We start from the raw sequence: 22,666 nt of genomic DNA on the forward strand, positions 1-22,666 counted from the left end.
TACATTTCACTAGAGCATGAGTAAATACGAGAGTTAATCAAACGGATTGCTCCCATCTCAATCCAGAAAGGAAGGCAATTTGCAAGAAATAAGAACATTCATTACACAGCAAGTTTCCTTTCAGGCCCAGCCAAACTCAGAATACTCATTTGCAAATAGGAGGAAGAGGAGGACAGAAAATTGCTGTTTCTCTCATATTCACTGCAGCTGCAATTAAAGTACTTGAAAGAAACATTGAAACATTTGCAAACACAATTCCAGTAAGTTCTTAGTTCTTCCAAGAAAGATTTTATTTTAAAGAACACTTCACCTCACCCTATCTTTGTAGTCTGTCAACACAGATGAAATACAGCAGTAATAGGCAACTTGAACAGTGAAAAAAAATCATAGCTCAGAATTAAAGTCATACAGCAAAAGCCTTTTCCCAGTACAGGCTCAGTGTAAGGTGGTTTGCCTCAGGAACAGACTTTTCCTTGGCTTCTTAAATACGGTGCTCAAGAAAGCATGAAAGAGCTCAGGAGAAATCACCTCCTTCAGATATTCCAAGGCTGGGTCACAGGAGTTTGCTACAATGAAGAACACAGACTTTATTCCTGAAGAGAAAAAAAAAATAATAAAGAATAATTTTACATCAGGAGAAATATTTATAAAATTGAATTTTATCTTAATCCTAAGCACTGGAAAGTTCAATTTACAGAATTCTGCTCAATATGTTTCACTAAGAACCAGAGAGCCCATTCAAGACATAGGAACTTAACAGTTTAATGCTTCTTAAATTATTCATTTGTCTGACACAGATGGGAGTGTGTCTGTAAAACTACACCACCTATGTATGAAATATTCTTCTCTGGATGATGTGGCTAGACACCACTCACTAACTACACTGTTTCAGGAGAAGAGCATTTAATACTGCATTTTCACTACTTCTCACCTGTTTGCATTTGGAGAAACAAGGTTTCACAACCTCATCAGTATCTTTGAGTTGTCCCATGTTCAGACAGAAAACCCCACAGCCATTCAATAGATGTTTTGAGAAAGAGGTACAAACTGCCTACTTTTTGATAAAACACTGCATATTACTTGTTTTTGACTAAAAGGTAATGTAAATTAGTTCAGACTTTGATTGATTAATGGGGAAACTAGGATTAAAAAAGGATATCAAACTTAGGCCCACAAAATGCTGACTTTGAACTACTTTACGTTCCTATCTATGGGACAAAAGTCAATCTGCTTTGATAAGATATTTATATCTTTATTTTCTCCTTCTTCAATTGATCTACAAATCTACAAAGAACAAATTATGAAAAGAATGAGAAGGAAAGTACAATGAAAGATGGTAGAGATTTCTTCCACAGATTTCTTGAGACAAGATAAAATGCACCAATTTTAAAAGCAGTCCAGAGTAGAGAAAAATAATTCAACAGGTTTCACAAAATAAAAAGAAAGCAAGAGTACAACGTTTTTATATTTAGATTTAACATAATACATAAATTTGATTATTAAAATATAAGATTACCCAATTGCTGCCAAATTTTTCTAAAAAATTCATAGGATATCTCTATTGTCACTCTTTAGGAAGTCAATTTCATCATTATGGACAGAATTCTCTATCATAAAGAAACAGCATAAGCAAGACCAAACATCAGAAATATCTTAGCAAAAACAAGTTTATTCATTTGTATTTTAGGTAAATATGTAAATAGTCAGCAAAGCCTTTTTGCCATGACTGTAAACTTTTTATTTAAAAAAATTATGTTAAAAACCAATACAGTAATTTCTGTTAACATTCTAAAAAAGTTGTTCACATCTTGAAAGAAAATACATTAGCAACATCTCCCAGCAGAATCAATCTTTAAAAAAGTAAAACTCTAGGTGCAGAACTTTTCTACAGTGTAGTATCTATCCTCTACATTTTAATTTAATCACGTGACTGAATATCATTCATCTCTATTGTCTCTGGAACATGATCAAGAGTATATCTTAAATAGATGATACTCAATGAAGTGTTACACATTGCCACAGGTACTAACATTATTAGAAGAGTGCACAACTGAATTTCACTAACAAAGCAAGACCTTTCTATATGCTGCATCGTAACAGTTAATTTAGCTATATGCCTTTAAAATCATGTACGTTTTCCAAGGAAAAACACTAAAAAAATCCATGGTCCAAATTCTGCTCCCACTTGTATTCACAGGATAATGTAAGCACCATCAAGTTGTAGTTTATAGCTGAAAAGCATAGAGAACCAGTTTGTTTGTGAGTATAAGGGAGAGAAGAACTTGACCCATGTCTGTAAACATTCACAAAAGTCTGCAGTCAAAAGTGCCGGATAGGCAGCCTATCCGCAGTACAATTATTTCATTCACAGAGGGGTGTTGGGGGCAAGGAGAATATTATGGAACACTATTTTAGAGGCGAGTTAGAATGTTTTTATGTACTCTGGAAAGACATATTCTCAGCTAGCTAAACCATACTCCAGTTAAACATAATTCACTGCTACCCAAATATAGTACAGCATCATTTCCTAGCTTTCTTTTTCAGACAAAGGAGTACTCAATTCAGCAGCAAGCCCATGACAATATTTCAAAGCATAAGAAAACCCCCACACACCTCTAATCTACCCTCCCCTTAACATACTGTTGATGCTAACAGGAGATCCTCATACATACAAAGAAAATATCCAAAAAAATAAGCTGACCTTGATCTATGCACACACAAGAAGTGTGCTTCTAGATGAAAGATCATCTACAGCTTTAATTGCCTAGTTTCAGCCTAGATCTCATTCTACATTAACCACATATACCATACAAAACATAACAGAAGGATAGGTGCTTATACACACTATTAAGTATACTTGCTCTCCCCACTCAGTTTGACAGTCAGTTACCCCTATTTACATAAACGTCTGTTTGAATGTTCCCGATCCTGTAAGACACCAAACATTCAACTCTTAAGATTAAAGGAGAGTCAAGGATGCTCAGCAATTCACAGGATCAGACCCTGAATCAGTTGAATGCAATCACAAATTAAGTTTGACATTTGACACAGCCTCCTGGAATAATTTTACCCTCATGTTTTCCCCTTCTTTGCCAACTCAGACCATGCTCCCACTAATGCAGAGACAGCCTTCAAAATGAATAGGATCAGGTTCTGTCAAGCAAACATTCCAGTCTTTAAAAATGTCTGGTATTTACTGCCATCCACTCTGGGGCAGACTTGTCTGCAATGAAAATGGTGTTCCTTGTGTTGATGGATAGTTAGCAAAACCTTCAGGCTGAGCTGTATAGTTCTCCAGAGCAGAAGCAGAATGTGCCTTTAAGGAAGAGAAGAAGTTAGGAAACAGCACTGATAAAAACAAGGAAACAAACAAAAATCTGAATCAAGCAAAATTTCAGCCACGATACCAGTCCAACTCAAGCCAAAAAAAAAAATTATTTATAATCTGAAGTGTGTAAAGAACAAAGATGAGAAATGCTTCTATTCACAGATACTAAACTGTAGTGCAACTATTTCTCTGAAATACCAGAGAATGAAGAAAGCAGTTGGATTAAGAGGGAAAACAAAGAAATGTTAATGGCATTTACTGATTTGGAAGGCATAGCTTAATCAGAAGCTGTAGTATTTCAGTGAGTTCGAACTTCCTTTCTCTTCACTGCTCAAGTAGATAAGTGTTAATTTTAGTGACTGAAACTTGTAAATAAGAAAAATGATGTTCCCTCAATGCAATCTGCATTCATAGATTTCTACAGAATAAACAGATTCCTGAGCTGCAAAAGCATCATGGCCTAATAACTTGCTTCTTCCAATCCCCTGATATTCAAAAGATATCTGACAATATTCTGCACACTGAATAGTACTTAGACACATGCTTCATTTCAACAGCTGATGTGTCACGGAAGAGAGAAAACATTAATTCAAGACACTCGACTGCCTCTTTTAGTGTTTTGTGGAGAAGGACAAATTTCCTACCAGAATCCTTAAACTGTACAGAGGCTGTTTTTAACAAAAGACAAACTAAACATGTAAACGCAAGTCTAATGGTAGTTGCAGTTAACTTACATAGGTTGATGAATGAAACAAATTGTTTCATGGATAAGAGATGATGAGACTACACATTACCCAAAGCCACTTCAAGCTTGTATTACAACAACTGTATTTGTGGGAATCACCAAGAGAAAGGCACAACCACAACAGACACAAATTCAAGACAATCTGATTACATGTGTAAAGAGTCATGTAACTCACAACAAAGGGTCCACAAATCTGTAAGTTATTAAAATGTCAGACTGGAACTGACCACAAATTTTGCAATTACACAGCCAGGTCATTAGATTTAACACACACACAGCAAAAATTTCATTTGCATTATCTTTTCTTTCTTTTACTTCTCCCCATTTTACAAAGAGTTTTTGAAAAGGGTTTAATCACATTCATAATGTATAGAAGCACTGTATACCAGCCCTGAGTAAAAAGTTAATATCAGTTGTTCTTTATCATCATCCTTGTAATCAGTTCTCACACAGGTCAGGGGTTTTAATCATTTACTGACTTAAAGTAATCCTAAGAAGTTAGCACATGCTCAAATGATCACTGGAAACAAAACAGTACTAGCAAATAGGCATGTTACCTGTAGTAGTGCTGACTGTGCAGCTGCACTATGCTGCAATTCCTGTAAGGAAGATTGTGCGGCACTTTGGGGAAAGCCAGGGATACCAGGGAGAGATAAAAGACCAGGAAAAACCGCATTTCCCGGTGTCTGTAGTCCAGAAGTCAAGCTGAAACAATGTCAAAATGAAGCTATTATTAGGAACATCTGCATCGTGTTTTATCCTATGTTTCCCTCTCTATAAGATTACATCTATACAAATTAGAAAAGCACTTTTTTTTCTAAACCTCATAAGGCCAGAATTTCCAAACAGAAGCCCAGACTTTACTCACCTACAAATTATTCATGCACACACAAACCAAGACTATCTGAGGCACACCTTAGAAGGGAACTCCAAATTTTTTGTACCTTGACTGCGCCTACAATTTGCACTCAAAAAAACTTTACAGACAAGAGTTAATGCTGAGTACTTCCTTAAAACATAGGAACATCTAAGACATTGTCTACTATTACCTGTATGTGTCAATGGATGCCCATGTGGAATTCATTCTTGTAAAAGCCTAGAAGGTGCCAAGTATCCTCATCTGGGAAATAAGATCACTCACTGGATTGAACTGTCATAACAGGGACTATTGAGGACAACCTATTTAGTCAATTCTCTATCAGCTTCTAAAGACAAGTGGAAATCTACTAGTGAACTACCTTTAAAAATTATCTGCAATTACTAACTATGAGCGAAAATAACGTCTACACCTGAAGTAAAATCAGTGTTTTGCTCAAGACAAAAAGAAATAGTTCTGACCTCCTTCAGAAACAGAAACATACCCAGCCTGCGCAACAAGTGCAGAGTTGAAGTTTGAGCTAAAGGCCGAGGCAAACCCTGGCAGGACCGGAGCTGGAGATGGAGCTGTGGCAGCTGCTGGCAACGGTGCAACTGCTGCTACTGCAGAAGATGCCTGGAGGCCAGGGAAAGAAGGGAGAGCAGGAGTGACAGAGGGTGTGTTAGAGACAGGAAAACCAGGGAAGGATGGGTTTGATGATCCCAGAGGTCCCTGGGCAACAGAAAACAGGGAAGGGACAGCACTGGACAAGTTAAGCGAGAAGGGTGGAGCTGTTGCTGTTGCTGAGGCGGCGAGTCCTGAGAGTACGGCAGCAGTGGAACTCACATGGGGGGCAGACACGGCTGAAGCGGTTGTAGACGGAGTAGCTAACAAAGACCCTGGGAGAGTGACGGGTGGTGTAAGTGCTGGGTTACCAGTAAAAGCAAAGTTACTGGTTAGAGACGTAAAAGGAGGAAGTCCGTTGAACACAGGGGCAATGGGAGCAGAGGAGCCATGTGGAGCGAGGGAAATGGAAGCCAGAGAACTGGAATTGTTTAGAGGAGCACTCAAAGAAGAGAGACCTGACAGCACTGGATTCAGGGAACTGGGTAAACTGACTGGCACTGAAGCTGCTGAGGTGTACGCACGCCCAAGTGCTGACAGGCCTATAGTGCCATGAGAAGGGCTGGCTGCATGAGGAGGACCTTTGAAGGCTGAGAGGGTAGGACTCATGGGTTCTGTTTTGACCAGAACTGGGATACTTGTGGCAGCTGGGGCTGATGAGAGCTGCTGGTCAGGGTTAGTAGGGCTTGTGCCATGCAGGAGGGAGGCTGATGAGCCACAGTTGACTGGAATAATTGACGGCGAAGTGGTTAAAGGTGACTGTGCAGGCAATGTTGGAGTGGAACTAGAATTGGCTACAGATGGGGATGGAAGACCTGGAAATATAGCCAGCCCAGGTGTGGAAGAACGCTGTGGTGTAGGGGTGGCTGATGGAGTGTAACATTTGTTGACAGAGGAAGTGGGAGGGTCAGAGCTTTGATTAGCAAGAGCAGATAAAGAAGCGAGCTCACTTGTCACAGCAGAAGGTAAAGCAGATGAATTGATTAATGAAGCATCATTTGATGTCAGAAATCCCTTTAAGACAGACAAAATTGGGTTAGGTAAGCTAAGTGAACCAGGAATGGTAGTGGCAGGAGAATTAGCAATTGTAGATGGAACAGGACTAGAAATCCCTTGGGCATTGGGCGGCAAGGACAAAGGGAGGCCAGCAAAAACTGATGACAATGGAGCAGGATTATTAGCAGAAGCAATAGAAGAGGTTCCAGAAAACGGGAGGCCAGCAAATGGTGTAGTAGCAGATGCAAAAGCTTCACTAGGTGCAGGTGTGGCACATGGAGTGGAAGAACCTTGTGGAGTAGGCATAGCAGTGGGTATAGAAGCCAGCCCAGAAAAAACTGCAGGGACAGGGGTAGAGGTTGCACTGTGAACAGATGTGACAGGAACACCAGGCAATGAGAGGGATTTGATGACAGTAGGGGTTGGGGTGGATGGCTGAGATGTATGGATGGAAGAGGAGACCTGTCCTGGGAAAACAGGAAGGACAGGGGTAGAGATGTTCATCCCAGAGATGTGTGGAGTTGCAGGTGTTAATGGATGGCTTATGGCCTTGACAGGTGATGGGGTAGGGACTGGAGTAGCAGCAGGTGTTGAAGGATTAGAACCATGAGGAGTAAAGAGCTGATTCGCTTGTGCAGAAAAAGCTGCAAAGAAACAAAACCAGTAAGAATACTTGAAACTGTCAGAAATGTTTGAAATCAACACAAAAACATTTTATACAGCATTTCAAAATATGATACACAGACAATAGCTAACACGCAATGTCTATATATAAACAATGGATACTGGAACCTATGAAAACAAACCAAAAAGGTACATACAAACACATCACACAAGTCGTACATCATGTGGGCTACCATTCCTTTTAAAAACATTTTGTGACATCTGCTACCTCTTTATGATATCATGCAAAACAGTCAGATACACTCAAATATACTCTGTAAGAACATCTAAGTGATACAGGTAAACACCCTCCCTCTAGTCCCTAATATTTGGTAGTACCCAAATCAGCATCAGATCACCTGGGCTCCTCTGTATCCACTCTCACTGAAGGTCAGAATTTCCTTCAGAACCAGTTAATTCAATGTATCATGATTTCAGAGAAGTTTAGTCAACAACTGAAGAAAGCTGATTTCAGGTGCTGGTAGTTTTCTTTCCTTCAAAATCAGGTCATTCTCTTCACTGTGCTTCCTTCAGATTTTGATTCTAAGAAGGTACACTTTTAAATTCATGTATCACACTACAGTATTAAACTAACATAGACACTTGACTTTATCAACAAATATTTCTAGAAGTCTTTAGTCAGGTGTCTGTAACCAAGGCAAGCACCTGCCACTAAGAGTATCAGCTTGTGTCAATCCTACAAAGTAAGTTATAGACATCAGTCAAGCTGGAGGAAAACAGGAAGGCACACTGTGAATGGGGAGGTGGAGATTAACGGAAAGAAGCTGCATTTAAGAACACTAACATGTCAAGCACCTTGATATGCCTGCCTCTAGTTTCCTGTGGGATATGAACATGTTAATAAATCATTCCTCTCAAACAACTTTTTTTGTTTTATTTTACTTTTGAAGTAATCTGTTCAACTGTAAGCAAATCACTGATCCAACCAGTCAAACTCATCACCCATAACTCTGTAACGGTTTAAATGTCTCTCTTGCCTGAATTCTACATATATACACACAAATCCAAAAAAATTAATCTTTCAAATCTAGGACCTAAGTTGATACGACAAACTCCTGTTTTGTATATCTTTAAACTCTAAAACTAGCAAGTTTGCAAAAAAACTATTTTCTTTTACATATTCTTTTCCAAAAAAAAAAAAAATAGACTGCCCAGCTCTGGATTCTGTTCTTTCCTTACTCTGTTTCTAAGCTGAAGACTTTCCTGAAGATCAGTTATTTAATCCTGACAGCCAAGATAATCAACAAAATACAGCTGCAACAGAATCCAGAGCTGTTACTGAGTTTCTCTTGCTACAGAAGATTTTGTTCCTTACATTGTATTCATTTAGCTGTATTAACTACCTTGTAAAATATATGCACACTTATGGAGGGGTATATAACAATAAACTGAGTCTTTGAAACATTCTGTAGAACCACCCCTGGACATAGAGAAGAAAAGACAAAACATAACTTTTTTTTTTTTGTCCCTAAGAATATTTACAGTAGCTAGACTTTATCATGGTCATTTTATTTATTTGCAGTATTTGTCAATATGTCTGACTCAATAGTCAGTAGATTCTAAGCTTCTATTTGTCAAACCTAACAAAGTATTATCAAAGTCTTTTTATAAGTTGTTCCTAATGGTATTATTATGATTTATACTAAGCATACAAAGCACTATACAAATAAAAACAACAAAAAAATGCACGACTGTCTTTGTAAAAAGAACAGGATCTTAAAGGGTAATACAAAAGTGCAGGTAGACATAGCTGGATATAAGTCTGGGATAAGACATTCATGAATCTCTGAATCTCCCTTGTATTTCTACCTTCCTATTGCAACTGCTATAGGAAACTAAAATGTGAATGAGTTTTCCAACACATGTCCAGAGTTTCAACAACTGCAAAGATTTATTGAAGTATCTCAGTGCCCGACATTGCAAAACATATTTTGATTTAGTTTACCTGATTTCTCACATACTTATATACTTAAGAATATAAAACTTGGTTAACACAAAAGGATGAGTTTTAAAGTTACAGTGCTTCTAAGCACGGAATACCTGATGATTTTTATCTCCACTCTCAAGGAATCCTATTCCAACAGTAGTTAAACAATTACAGTCTTGTGAAAACCCCACCAAACAAGTAAGTTGTTAACATTTTCTGAACAAATAACAAAGATACAATCAACACAAAAATCCCCCTGGGGATTTGCAATTTACCTTGATTTTGGGAAGGTTTTGCTTGGCTGGAAAGGTCCTCATTTTCTAAACAGAGAACAATAGCTTGTTATTTAAAAGCAAATGAAATTCTGTCAGTGAATGATCCACTTACTACAATGAACTCCAAAATCAATACAATCAATATTTTTAAAGATATGCATGTTTTACCTGATACCACTTGATTAGCAGTGTATGGTGGAGGAGCTGGTAAGCCTGGAGCTATGACATTAGCCATCGGAACTAAGCCAGCATTGTTGTAAGCACCTAAAATAAAAAATGCAATACACGTTTGTTGTCAAAAAACCCATATCTCAATGAACCAGTAGCCATCTTCTGCTTTAAAAGAACATTTTCAAGACTGTAAGACATTTCTTCATCAAAAAGCTAGACCAGTTAATCATCCAGGCTGGATGTTGGCTTTTGCCAATGTCTGCCTGAATGGCATGAGTTGCGATTCAAATTTTACTAGGAGCAATTCTCTTGAGAAAGCACAAAAAAGTCAGGTTTCAATTCCTTTCAGTTTCATTTTGCCTGAACAAACTCTAAGGGAAGGAGTGATTCAGAGTGCTGCAGCATCATTGGTTACTTTCATATTCGTCATTTAAAGTCTGTTGCAACTCCTTCTTTAACATTAAAGTCTTGACAAATAAAAAAGAGAAACACAGACCAGTGACCATGACCAGCCCTTCAACACTAGCCAGAAAATTCAGAGGAAAATGTTCCATTTCAAATACTTCATCTAGTATTCTTCAATATTTCTTTAAATGTTAAGAAATTCAAGTGGGTTAACAAATTATTTTAATATAAAATCCTTAGTGCAATTGACATATTAAAAATACCTTTTTTCCTCTTATTTTTTTGGAGCAACTCAAACTGTTGTATTGCTGTGGTATACAGTTCTGATGAAGAACATCAGAATTTAAATTGCAGGAACATAAACACACTTCACAGTGGTCCTGAATGAATAGCTTAGGAGCATAGAAACTTGTGCTTCATGGGGAAAGGTAGCACTCGAACAATACTGAAAGTGCAATAATTTGTCATACACAACTCCTTCCTATTTCACATTTCACAACTGCACCTCATGTCAAGATTTCTTGCATGACAACTCTTGCCTGAAAATCAGAAAAGCAACTAACAATCATTGTGTCACTCAGGAAGGAAATGTTAGAGGTTGAAAACAAAACATCATTCTGACCATTGCTTGAAAACAATCACATTCAATAGTTTCAGGTCAGCATCTGCAACCTCATCAAACACACACACATAAATATATATATAATTTCAACAGTTATGAGTTCCATTGTCACAAGAACTCTCTTAAAAAACATGTTGCAGTCTAATAAGGCCCTGAAACCTCAAAAGCTGTTCATATCCTAAAATGTACTAATATTTATATCTAGTCACAGGTCAAATTTGGTACTTTAAGTTACTCTGAATAGGACTTATTTAACACAAATTTTAGCTAATCTGCGAGTTTCCCATACAGTTTCCTGGGAGTAAGTTATTTCTTGGGCATAAATAATCAGTCTTAGTTTAGCCACTTGCAGTGCCCATTTTTCCAAAATGGCTATAAAAAGATTTGCAAAGATCGGGTTGATTAGATGACTCACCCTTCAACATGCATGCTAAGAGTTCTACTACACTTTCTTATCAACTACCTTAGAAATCCCTAACATCAGTGAAAAACAAATGTCCTAACCAGAGCACTCCTTGTTTTGTAGTAGGAATTGCAAGATTAAGAAGGGCTTTCAGATACTGAAAAAAAAGACCAGTCAGACTACGTAAGTACTCTAACCTCCTCTTTCTAAGAAAGGGCAATTGTCTTGCTCCCTTCCAAGGAATCAAACTGATGAAACAGAGCAAAGAAAGAGGAGTTTATGAATAAAGGCTCAATCTTACTTAAGGCACAAGGCTACAAATAGACTAAAAGCAGGAAAACGTAATCACTATGTCCCTTCTAAGACTGAAATGTGCTTTTCTTTCAGGAAACTGCAGGTAAAGCTGAAGGCAACTGAAAAACAGATTACAAGTCTGAATCTTCAGCTGAGAGAAACATATTACAGACCTCCAGCAAGTTCCTACATAGTTCCATCCAATTCAGGGCTGTGGCTGACCATACCCTAAGTTTGGTTCTACAACAACAAGTTAGACTCGACAGGCCAAAGCCCAAATCTTGGTCAAATGTTACAACAAAGTCACAGCCCTTGTCTAACATGCACAGTATTTATCCATAAATTAAATATTTTATCATCAGAATAGGATTGTGAATTTTCCTTATGATGTGGATGTTGGAAAAAGAAGTCAATATATTCCTCTTTTTATCAATTCTGCAGTCATGACAGGAAAAGGTAGAAACCAGTACTCAGAACACACCAAGGAAGCACAAGCCAATTTCAAAGATGGCCATGGTCAGAGAAACTAATACTTGACACATTACTTAAAAGGTAAATGCATGAAACAATAGCATCAAGCTAGAACACACAGAAGCCTTACTTGGTGCAATAGTTGCATGTGGCCGACATGGTGGGATGGGGTATGGAACTGGTTTGTGTGGATTGTACGTCGATGGAGCCTACATAAACAAAAGGAAAAGGCAATAGTGAAAGCATTACCTGACGTATCTCAGACAAAAAACTAACATTCAGATACTACTACATACAGGCATTCTTCACTACAAATACACGTGATATGAACTTTATAATATCCATAGTCAGTGCAAGTATTTCACTCTTTTCTGAAAAGAATGAAACAAACATCAACTTTCTCATCAACTACCTTAAAAACTCCCTGAAATCCCTAACATGAGTGAAAAGCAGATTAGATTTTAGATTTAAATTTTAATATGAAACTGAGCACAGGTGGGAAAGGGAACTCCTTTCTGCCTCACAGTTCTCACACTCTGCAGTCTTGGACTGACATCTCATTTTAAAGATTTAGCACATTCAAACCTAACCAATATTTCTGACGGTACCTGTGCCTTTAAAATAATACAGCTTTGTAGGAAACGTCTCATAATAAAAGTGACAATAAAATATTTGAACAATACTTCAAAAGAGTAATAGGTTCACTGAAAATTTGTCCCACATGTTTAGGAATTTTGAAATACAGATCAGCCATGTTGTTAAGAAACAAGAAGCTCCTTCAAAAGCACAGCTGTAATTCAAGTTCCCAAGATGCAGGCATTTTTTTGTCCATGTAGGAAATCCTCAAAGATCAGCTCATGAAGGACTACTAAAAATGCTTTTAGCTTTCTCTTCTGCTACTGTAATTTAAATTCTGTTTTCAAATGCACACACACTGTATCAAGCAGAGAATCTCCCCTCCACAGCTAAAAATTACAGCTTATTTTCAAGCTAAATAAAAAATTACTAGGTCATATTAACTTCGTTATAGAAGTTTAGCTTCAATTAAATTGCTGCTCTACAGTCTTCTTGCAACATAACAGCATTTTATAATAAAGCCTCATTGAATCGGCTGGTGGTTGTTTTGGGTTTTCTTGAAGTTTCATTTATTTATTCATTTATTAGACATACTGGTTTGGATGGTCCAAGTATACGGGCTGCTATTCCCTTTCCTTCATTAGTACATTCTTCTGTGTCCTTTTTGATAGGGGTTCCCTGAAACAAAAGAAAATTGAACAAAGTACTAATTTAGAAGCAAATATTGATATAGAATTTCTGCCATATTTGACTTTTTCCCAACTACATTTGAGTTTTTAAACTTCTAAAAGTAACCATGTTTGCCAGAAAAAAAACAACAGTCCTTTAGGTTTGTAAAATGATGAGTAACAGTATTCCAACAGCTTGGTTTGTAACACTGAGCTTTTGTAAAGAGAGGCATTTTAAACGGTCCAGGTTGATGATGGAATTCTGCATTTTGACTTGTGGATGTGATAACATTTCATAGTCCCTTATGTGTTTACAGAAAATACTTAACATGGTTGTTCAAGAACTACACTAAGATTAGCAGTAGTACTGTAGTGACCATACTAAGCCATCTTATCAACCTACCAGTAAGGCTCTTTATACCTCTCCTGATTCTGTCAAATACTGCTGTATTTTACAATGTGTTTCTGATATGAACAATGTCTAATTTATGAAGTAATCTTTACTTGAAGCAGCCTAGAAAGAATGGGTAAATAAAAATAATGCAAGTTCCCTATAATAGTGGAAGGGGGTATTAAAAAATGAACAAACAAAAATCTCCCAACAAATGCACATCAGTTTTGACCCCAGTCCTCCTTCCATCTATATCAATTCTGGTTTTGGTTATACTACAGTGAATCCCAAATCAAGAGTTCATTTGTGAAAAGCAAAAGCATAGGATCATACTTACTGGAAAAATTCCATTTATGCGACTTGGTTTGCCCTTGGGATAAGGATTGCCAGGAATCATGCCACAGGATGATATCATAGCATGAGGAGCCTTACAACCTGTCTTGGAAGCCTACAAAATAATCAAGAAAGAACATTATTTGCTACCAAATTCAAAGCTTTAAAGGAATTTTACTATTTCATGACATTTAGACTGCATGAATCAACCTACATGGAACAGCTGAAATCTTTTGTCTCAAACCTTTTTCCAAATAATCCAAATAAGTGTGAGGTTCTGCCAAAGTCTCCTTTATTCTGAATAACTCTATTCAGACCAGTTCTGCTCAGACTGAACTTGGGCTTAAGCCCTTGGTGTTCTCTAAAACAAACACAAACTGTTTCCTTCCGCATTGGTTGCAATTCTGTGCTCCCTTTTCCATACATTCCTAATGCCTACAGAAACTTCCCCTTTTGTTGCACAAGCATTACATAGCTCTTATCTTTCTGCAGTTGCTTTCAGCTTGTCTTACACCACCAGTTCCCAACAGTCCTCATGCTAAGCCTTGACCCCACAATGACCATAAGGATGGAAACAATACTTATTTGACAGAATCAAGGATACTAGTATATCTTGATTACCTGTTCAAGAATTCTTCTGCATCTTTTCTTCTCTGACATATTAATTCTGAACAGATCTTCAATAAGGCGATAATTCTGAGCATCAACAATGTTGCTAAAAAGACAGTCACAGACAATTACTGCCATTCCATTGGCATAAGTAGAAATAACCGCTGAAAAGTCACCAACACTTATTTAGCCACTACCCAGCAGTACATTAAAAAAACCCATAATTAGTTCAGATCATACTATTACTATTATTAAAGTAAAAACTTCCAGCCTAAAATATGGACTTCTTACGTCTTAAGTAAATCATGGTATTAGAATTAAATATCAATAAGGAACTATGGATGATGATGGCTAAACTTTATTGCAAAAATATGTTGAAAAAACGAATTTTGCATCACAACAGTTTGTTAGAAAGCTTTAATTGCTACCAGCACACAATTCCTAGCACAGCAGAAAACCTGCAGCTACTCAGTTTGCCACTGTTTCTTGCTCGTCTGGTAAAAAAACAAATTTTCATCTTATTCTGGTACTCCAGAATGAAAAAGATCAACTCCTGGCAGTTCTCTCCAAGTTCTGAACAGCTAGTGAAAGTCTTCAGATAGTTCCAAAAAGAACTCTTCCTCTCTTCTCTCTCCAAAACAACACTAGACACATCAGGGAAGACATAATGTGTGAGTACCAGGAGACCAATGCCTGCTTCTACCTGCCTTTTTCAAAATCCTGATCACAGCCTTATTCTGTCAAATACTACCTCTGCCATCCAAACTACTGGAAATACAATATGGTACCAGAAAGGAGGACTTCTCAATGGAGGATATTAGACAGAAATGAAATCAGCAGAATGTTGAGTGAAGACATGAAAAATGCCTCAAAGAACGTTATTAAATGTGACTGAACTTTCGGCTTTGTTCTCTAATCCTGATTAACAAAGTAAGCAGCACATAGATTTGGCTTAGGATTCCTAATCAAGACTCCCTTATTATGCTCTTGTACTGTAGAAATTCAACAGCTAAAGAAGTTACAATGCTTTCCCCCCACATGAGCTGAAGCTAGCAAATGAAGAGTCTAATGTGCCACTGACTAATTTTCCTTAGGCTACCCTGCTTTGTTTTGGTCTGAAATAGACTAGGAGCATTCACATGGCTTCCTTAAACTCAACTCCAAAAGCCAGATTTTGGAGTCTGTGTCTTAATTTTTTTATGGATATTTATATCATGAATTTATATGCCCCAGAAAGTTCAAGCAGGCTGTAATATACAGCATTCATAGGCAAGGCAGACATACTTACAGCAAAAAAAAACAAAACAACCCGAAACAGAACAATATTCTTATAATAAATCCCCTGAACCAAGCAGCAGAGTTCCAGTGTAAATATGTGTAAGTAGCAGATCCTTTGAACCAGTTGTGTTCAGTAGAAAAACCCCAACTTTCTCTGTAAACATAGAGTATCTATACATCTTTTTTAGACTGTAGATTTGTCAATTTAGGAGATCTATATACTTAATTTAGAAGGCTTTTCGAATGCAAAAGAGGTCAGTTCCCAGAATGCCCTAGTCTCAAGTCTTTCACATTTCAGTGAGCAGAGAAATAAGCTTAAGGCCGTCTTCATTTTCTACCTGATTTGAAGACCACTGTAAAATCATTGCCAAAGTGGCAGTTTTACAGCAGGCAGAAGCCCATATAGCAGCATGCTCAAGACTCAAATGAACTATGGAATTTTCCACAATCATAGAATCCTTGAACGGTCTGGGTTGGAATCATCTAGGTCCAAGCCCACTGCCATGGACAGGAACATCTTCCAGTAGCCCCAGTTGCTCAGAGCCCCATCTCACCTGACCTTGAACACTTCCAGGGATGGGGTATCCACAGCTTCTCAGGGGAACCTGTTCCAGCCTCACCAGCCTCACAGTAAAGAATTTTTTCCTAATATCTAATCTAAATCTACTCTTTCAGTTTGAAGCCATTCCCCCTTGTCCTGTCACTACATTCCTCGTAACAAGTCTTTCTCCATCTTTCTTGTAGGCTCTCTTTCAGGTACTGGAAGGCTGAAATTAGGTCAACTCCAAGCCTTCTCTTTTCCAGGCTGAACAAATCCAATTCTCTCAGCCTTATGTCTACTTCTACAATGTCTACTTCTAATTCTTCTGATTTACAATCAGTAATGGATTTGTGCTTTACCTTAACCAGGTACAGTGCCTCCTTCTAGAAGTATGTAAAGTTTTATATACCCAAACATTAGCAAAACCAACACAAGTTAAAGGAATACAGCATGAAAGATACTTACGAGGCTAAGATTTCAAGGGCAATAAGTTTATCTTTGCTGAATGTGAAGCAGTTGAGAATATTAACCATTTTTGATGCTGGAACTGCCACTATTTTCTGACAAGAAAGCAAGAAAGAAAAAAAGTGCATATAAAATAAAGAAGTACAATTATTTTAAATTCAGAATACAACTCAGTAACAACTTCACATGGTGTGTTTCAACAAACACTTAACAGTCTCTCCCTCCCATTGGAAAAAGATTCTCTACGCTAAATTATGAACAAGCAGTTTCAAAAAGCACTCACCCAAAACAAAGAAATCAGGTAAGTTAACAATAGTTACAAAGGGTTACATCTCTTTCTGTGATACACAGGAAAGTAAAAGACACTTTAGTCAGAAAAGATACCCTGGTTAGAAGTATGAAGTTTCATAGTTTGATACCACTGAAGAAGCAGCACATAAAGAGGAAACTTTGACAATTATAAAGGGTACAATGAGTCATCAGTTGCAAAAGTAGATATCACAAAATTAAAATAAGATTATAAAAGCAAATTTATTCCACAAGATTATGTCACAAGAACTTACATGTTGTAAAGCCTTTATTGCCTTGAGCTGTGGTTCAGCCCAGGAAAAGTATCTCAGTAACTCAACAACCTGCAATAGTAAGGCCTTCAATTAATCTTTTAGATATACTAAAAATGTATGCTAACAGCATCAATACGATCTTTCCATTTTTATAGTACAGTGGTATACTGTTAAAAAACATCTGTCTGCATGTTTGATTATCAGTGCCTACTAGCATCTAATGGTTTTTATCTCTAAGTAGGCACTTAAAAAAATCTATGCTATGAGATGAAGATTGTCTATGGAAATATTTAAAATAGATACTACTCTCTATATATTTGCATATATGCACAACAATGAGACTGTATTAAAATAAAAAAAGAGTCAACTATCTCTGAAAAAGCTTATAAACATTCAGTATCTTAAACAGCATATTTACCAAATATACACCAAAAAAAGTCAGCAGAAAAAAAAAACAGGGAAAAAATACACATAGTATCAAAATAAGTTGGATAACTATTACTACATGCCTGTTTAGACAATATATGCAAAATAATCCTAAATTCTGCATTATTGAATACACAAAAACAATAGCTCCCATTAAACCCATGACAGTGTTGACTTTACCTGTTCACTAGAAAAGTATCCATGAACATATTCAATAGCTTTTAATTTGTACTCAGTCAATACAGCCTAAAAGATACAGAAAAAGAAGATGTACAATTAGTTGCCCAAAAAGTATAATTATAGCACCATCATCTACTAATCTCTTAATCTAAAAATTTCTGCCCTTACAAAGTGGCATTTGCATCAATCACACTGCAGCATTCTGAAGTAACAGTATATTCCTTAGATAATTGAGAATGGTGAAAAACAGAAAAAGACTTCATTTTTTTTTTTATTGTCGTTTATAACTGTGCTGAGAGAACATCATCATCATCACTCTTCTTTTTGCCCCAAAGCTTTATATCAATTTTATGTTAAACAAGATAATACAGTTGATTATTCAGACAATCTCATTGTATGTTTCCTGTAAAATTAAGTAGCAAAGCATTTTACTTCAGTGAATTTATGAAGGGACTGGATAACAAGTCTGTATAGAAAGAATTAAGATTACAGCAAAGCTTGCTCCAGAGGTGAATGATGTCTTATCATTCTTAACCTTTCAGATTTCTAACTTTACCATGCAATCACACAAAACAAACAAAGTGCAGTACTTTGATGCAGCACTTTTAACTTTGTGGTGAGACAGTTCTGTTGATAACCATGTGAGCTATCTAACAGCCAGGACTTCCTTCCTCTCCTCATACCCAGTCACTGAGATGGTACAAGATGCAAAGAAGAGAGGTGACAGCTGAATTCCTGCCCCAAATTGGCGCAAACACCTTTCTTCCTTAGTTTCCAAGTCTCCATCTATTGCTAGATCTCATGCATATTCTCAAACCACCTTCAGCTTCACCCCCACATCCATAACTATCTGCTTCCCAGTAGCCCTAAAATCTACTCTAAATTTTTTTGTTCCTGTCCCTTCACACAGACAGATGTGAGGTCTTCACTGCAATCTGTGAGTAGCACAGGTGCACAGAAACTCACTTGGATACTGTTTGAGGCAAGTCTTTTCCTTTCTGTACCTTATTAAGAAATAAACACTACCAGACACACTGAAGTCACAGAGGGAAAAGAATTTCTCTCTTCATGTTCATTTTTTCTTCTGTCTCTTCCTTTTCCATGTATTTTGGAAAAGAACGTGGTATGTCATATTTTTTTACCAAAACAAATGTTACTTTTCTTTCTTAAATCAACAACTGAATGACTTTATAATAAGAACACAAACAGAAACTACTGCTATGTATATTTATGGAAGAAACAAACAAACAAAATCCCCAAAGTTTATTTTGCTAATAATTATAAATATGGGGAAAATAATACTAAGCTACACAAGAAGACATTTAAATAATTGTTCCTCCTAAATGTAGGACTGAGAATGGAACACACTAGCACAACTAACTTGTGAATCACAAATAAAGGTTCTACCACAGAGCTAGAAACAAAGGTTAGACAAAAACACAGCAGCAAAGACACGAAATCAGCATTTGGGCAACATTACACTGCAACAGCACAGCTATTATTAACACAGCACAGCACTGATCCTTAGATCAACTGCAAGTTGGGTTTACAGGAATACAGGCAGATAGCATAGAGGAAACATAATTGCCTAAAATCACATGTCAAAACCCTTTTGTCTGAAGCCTTTAGTAATCACAGAGCGTATTCTGAAGGACTGCACTGCAGTAGCAATAATTGAAACGTTACTCCTTCCCACCATGAATTCTCACAGAAAGCATTCATCTGCAAGTTGTTCCTTAATTTTTTTTTTTTTTTTGTTCCCAGATTTTCCACACAAAATTTTAACCGAGAGGGAAGTCCACACCCTCAAATATCTTATTAGGTTGTCATGTTTTTAGCTGGTTATACACATACCTATTTTATAAGGGAGAATTTATGACCGTGACCTTATGCAAAAATGCTAGTAAACGCAGATGTGATAAAAAAGACTCATCCCTGGGGCTTCTGTTGCACACTCATTTATACCTCACTATGTTGCAAAATAATAATACTGCAACTGCAGCCACCAACTGGGCCTCATGCTGAAGAGCAACTGAACTGCAACTCAACTCTAGTACCCAAGTCCAAAGGAAATTTACCTTTCCTAGACAATCCAACATAACAAAAACAGCCCACTTATAACAAAAATGCTAAGGATCCCTTTTCTGCCACGAGGCAATCTTATCTGAAACAAGCCCTTCATTTTCACACCAAGACATCTTTAGAAAGATTCATAAAACAAAATACATTGTTACAGACTTCTACTTCCCATGCAAACCAGGAAAAATTAATCTCAGAGGTTCTGATTTTTTTCTCTCTCTTTTTCCACCTCCAGCGTTTCAGTAACTATGCCAACCACTAACCTTTAGCTTTCCTATTAAATGCAGGCCTCAATGCAGAGAGAAAGGAGAGACCTGCCAGACACCAGGAAGCCCAGGTTTGTATCTCTATTCCCCACAACTAGTAGGTATTTTGATCCGTTAGTTTTTAAAGAGGGGATGCAGAAGCACAGCTCGGAGCAAGCATCAAAACGTAGGATTTATATCCTGGAGAAGCTGTGCAAACACTCCGAAGCTGTGAGAGATGTGGCTTCCAAGGACTGCTGCGTGCAGCTTTGAAATCGGCTCTTATGTCCTATTTGTGCGGTGTATCTCTTCATGGCTGGGCTTCCTGAACAAAGATTTGTAAAAGGTGGATACTTCACACTGTCTCTGGTCAGGCCAAGTAAATGCAACTCTTTTCCCCAAATAAGAGATACTTGGTTATTTTGGTTTGTCATAGTTAGAACAGCTAGGACCAGTTCATCACTGTATAGGTGTAACCCAAAACTGTGTATTCTATAGCCTTCCATGCCATTTCCCAGAAACTGTTATCAATGAACCATTTACATCATCAGCTCACAGCAGCCTGACTCATCAGGCTATAAACTGGGTGTTAAGAGGCCTTGGAGATAGGAGGGTTTTTCTGTCCTCACACCCATTGTGGAACCCCCTGCCCTGAGGGAGGTACTGGGCATTCCTGCCTGAACTGGAGAATATATAATCTTGGAGTCTTGGAACCTTTTTAACCACTCGTGGGATCCAGAGGAAGACTGCAGACCACTACTCTCAACCAGACTGCAGACCACCACTCGACTGGACTACAACCACCACTTTTTCAACCTGACTGCGACCACCACTCTTGACCAGACAGCAACAGCACCCTCACCAGCAGGTTTTCCCCTCTCCTTTTACTTTGGACTCAGGGGGCCCAAAGAACATCACTCTGTTCATGCCCCAGGATGCTGGGTTATACATTTGGGTTTTGTGGGTTAAAACCAACTGTTTGTCTGCATAATCGTATTTATTGTATTATTTTATTAAATTGTTATTCTGATTTATAATCTCTCTTTTGAGTTGGGTTCATTTCCCCTGCCGGTTTACCTTTAAACCAGCACATGGTTTTTGTTCCTCATCTTCCTTGACAGTGAAAATACTGCAATAACCTTATTCAAGCGCTTATTTCAAATAGGGCTCTTGAAGGACACAATGTTAGTTCAGTGGCACAAGTCTGGACATTCCGTGTCAGTTTTATGAGACAATTAAAAACATCTCAAAGCGAGGAAGCATGTCACAGCAGTTTTACACTGTTACATCTTACACACAAAAAGTGGAATACATCAGCAATACAGGATTAGTTCTTCACACGGTGGTGAAATTTAGTCTGTATTGAATCCTGAAGGGATTATCAAAGAACACAAACCCCTCACCTCGTGTGTTCATCAAGAGGAACAGAATCATACAATGTTAAGGAGTTGGAAGGGGCCTTAAAAACCACCTAGTCCTAAGCCCCCTGCCATGGACAGGGACATCTGCCACTAGACCAGGTTGTTAAGGCCTTATTCAACTAGGCTTTGAACATTGCTAGGGTTGGAGCATCCACAAGCACTCCGGACAACCTGTTCCAGTGTCTCACCGCCCTCACAGTAAACAACTTCTTCCTAATATCTAACCTAAATTTCCCCACTTTCAATTTGTACCCCTTACTCCCTGTCTTACAGCCTATAATCAAATTATTAAGCTAACATAATATAAAAATCGAGAAGTTATTACCTTCCTAATTTCATCCAGCACGGTTTCAAATGATTTCTTATCCATCTTGATTAGTTCATTCAACGCGTGGAGGAAATAAAAACTAAATAAATTTAAAAAAAAAATTAAAAAACGGAAAAAATCTGGGTTAAAGACTTAAGAGTCTTCAAGCATACAGAAAAAAAAAAAAAAGAGAACGTAACCAAAAAAAAAAAAAAAATCTGGGCACTGAAGGCGGCCCGGGATCTCCTCATCCGGACACAGAGACAAAGGCTCCCGCCGGGCGCAGCTCAGAACGCCCGTCACGGCGCGTCCCGGGGCCGCTCGGGCCGGTGGTGGGAGCGGGAGGGCGCGGGGCTCAGGGACGGATGGAGCGGCAGGAAGGGGCGGCAGCCGCGGCCGCTCGGCTCAACACGCGGCGCCGAGGCCCGGCCTGCCCGCGCCCGCCCGCGGGGCGCCCCCGCAGCGCATCGCCCTGCGACCCCGGCGGGCAGAGCCGGCGCGGCCCCGAGCGGCCCCTGGGGAAGGCGGGGAGGGCAGGGCAGGTGGGGTAGGTTGGGAAGGCGGCCCGGGAGCGGCGCGAACACACCGACAGGACACCCCCTCCGCCGGTCCCGCCTCCCGCCGTCGCGCCCCTATGGCATCACAGCGCGGACCGAGGGCCCTTTTCTACGCTGGCCGACGACAGCGATGCCTGCGCAGGAGCGGCGGGGAGTCGCGGCGGGCTCGCCCCTCTCCCAGCCCCTGGCGCGGCGCCGAATCGCTGAGCGCTCTGGCGGGACCGCC

At 38.5% G+C, this 22,666-nt stretch overlaps 1 protein-coding gene across 2 annotated transcripts; it reads right to left on the reverse strand.

Annotated features, from left to right (window-relative positions):
- Positions 1–268: 268 nt before the first annotated feature.
- On the reverse strand, positions 269–22,660 carry PROSER1 (proline and serine rich 1). Of its 2 annotated transcripts, none has more exons than XM_032678345.1 (13): positions 21,902–22,660; positions 17,832–17,897; positions 17,226–17,294; positions 16,663–16,757; positions 14,391–14,484; positions 13,774–13,884; positions 12,972–13,055; positions 11,932–12,010; positions 9,604–9,699; positions 9,436–9,480; positions 5,435–7,193; positions 4,631–4,778; positions 269–593 (listed from the first exon to the last, which is right to left on the reverse strand). In XM_032678345.1, the coding sequence occupies exons 1-13, from the start codon at positions 21,944–21,946 to the stop codon at positions 588–590; spliced, it is 2,697 nt and encodes an 898-aa protein (XP_032534236.1). In that variant the 5' UTR covers positions 21,947–22,660; the 3' UTR covers positions 269–587. The 2 variants fall into 2 exon arrangements, with proteins under 2 accessions (XP_032534236.1, XP_032534235.1); XM_032678344.1 differs by lacking the exon at positions 269–593 and adding an exon at positions 1,650–3,316.
- Positions 22,661–22,666: the final 6 nt, after the last annotated feature.

This window comes from Chiroxiphia lanceolata, chromosome 2 (genome assembly GCF_009829145.1).
Source record: "Chiroxiphia lanceolata isolate bChiLan1 chromosome 2, bChiLan1.pri, whole genome shotgun sequence".
NCBI lineage: Eukaryota > Metazoa > Chordata > Aves > Passeriformes > Pipridae > Chiroxiphia > Chiroxiphia lanceolata.

Coding starts and splice junctions, on each gene's coding strand:
- PROSER1 (XM_032678344.1), bottom strand. CDS start 21,946: ATGGATAAGAAATCATTTGAAACCGTGCTGGATGAAATTAGGAAG. Junction 14,485..16,662: donor GCCCTTGAAATCTTAGCCTC/GTAAGTATCTTT, acceptor CTGTCTTTTTAG/CAACATTGTTGATGCTCAGA. Junction 9,700..11,931: donor ACATGCAACTATTGCACCAA/GTAAGGCTTCTG, acceptor TTTTTATTTTAG/GTGCTTACAACAATGCTGGC.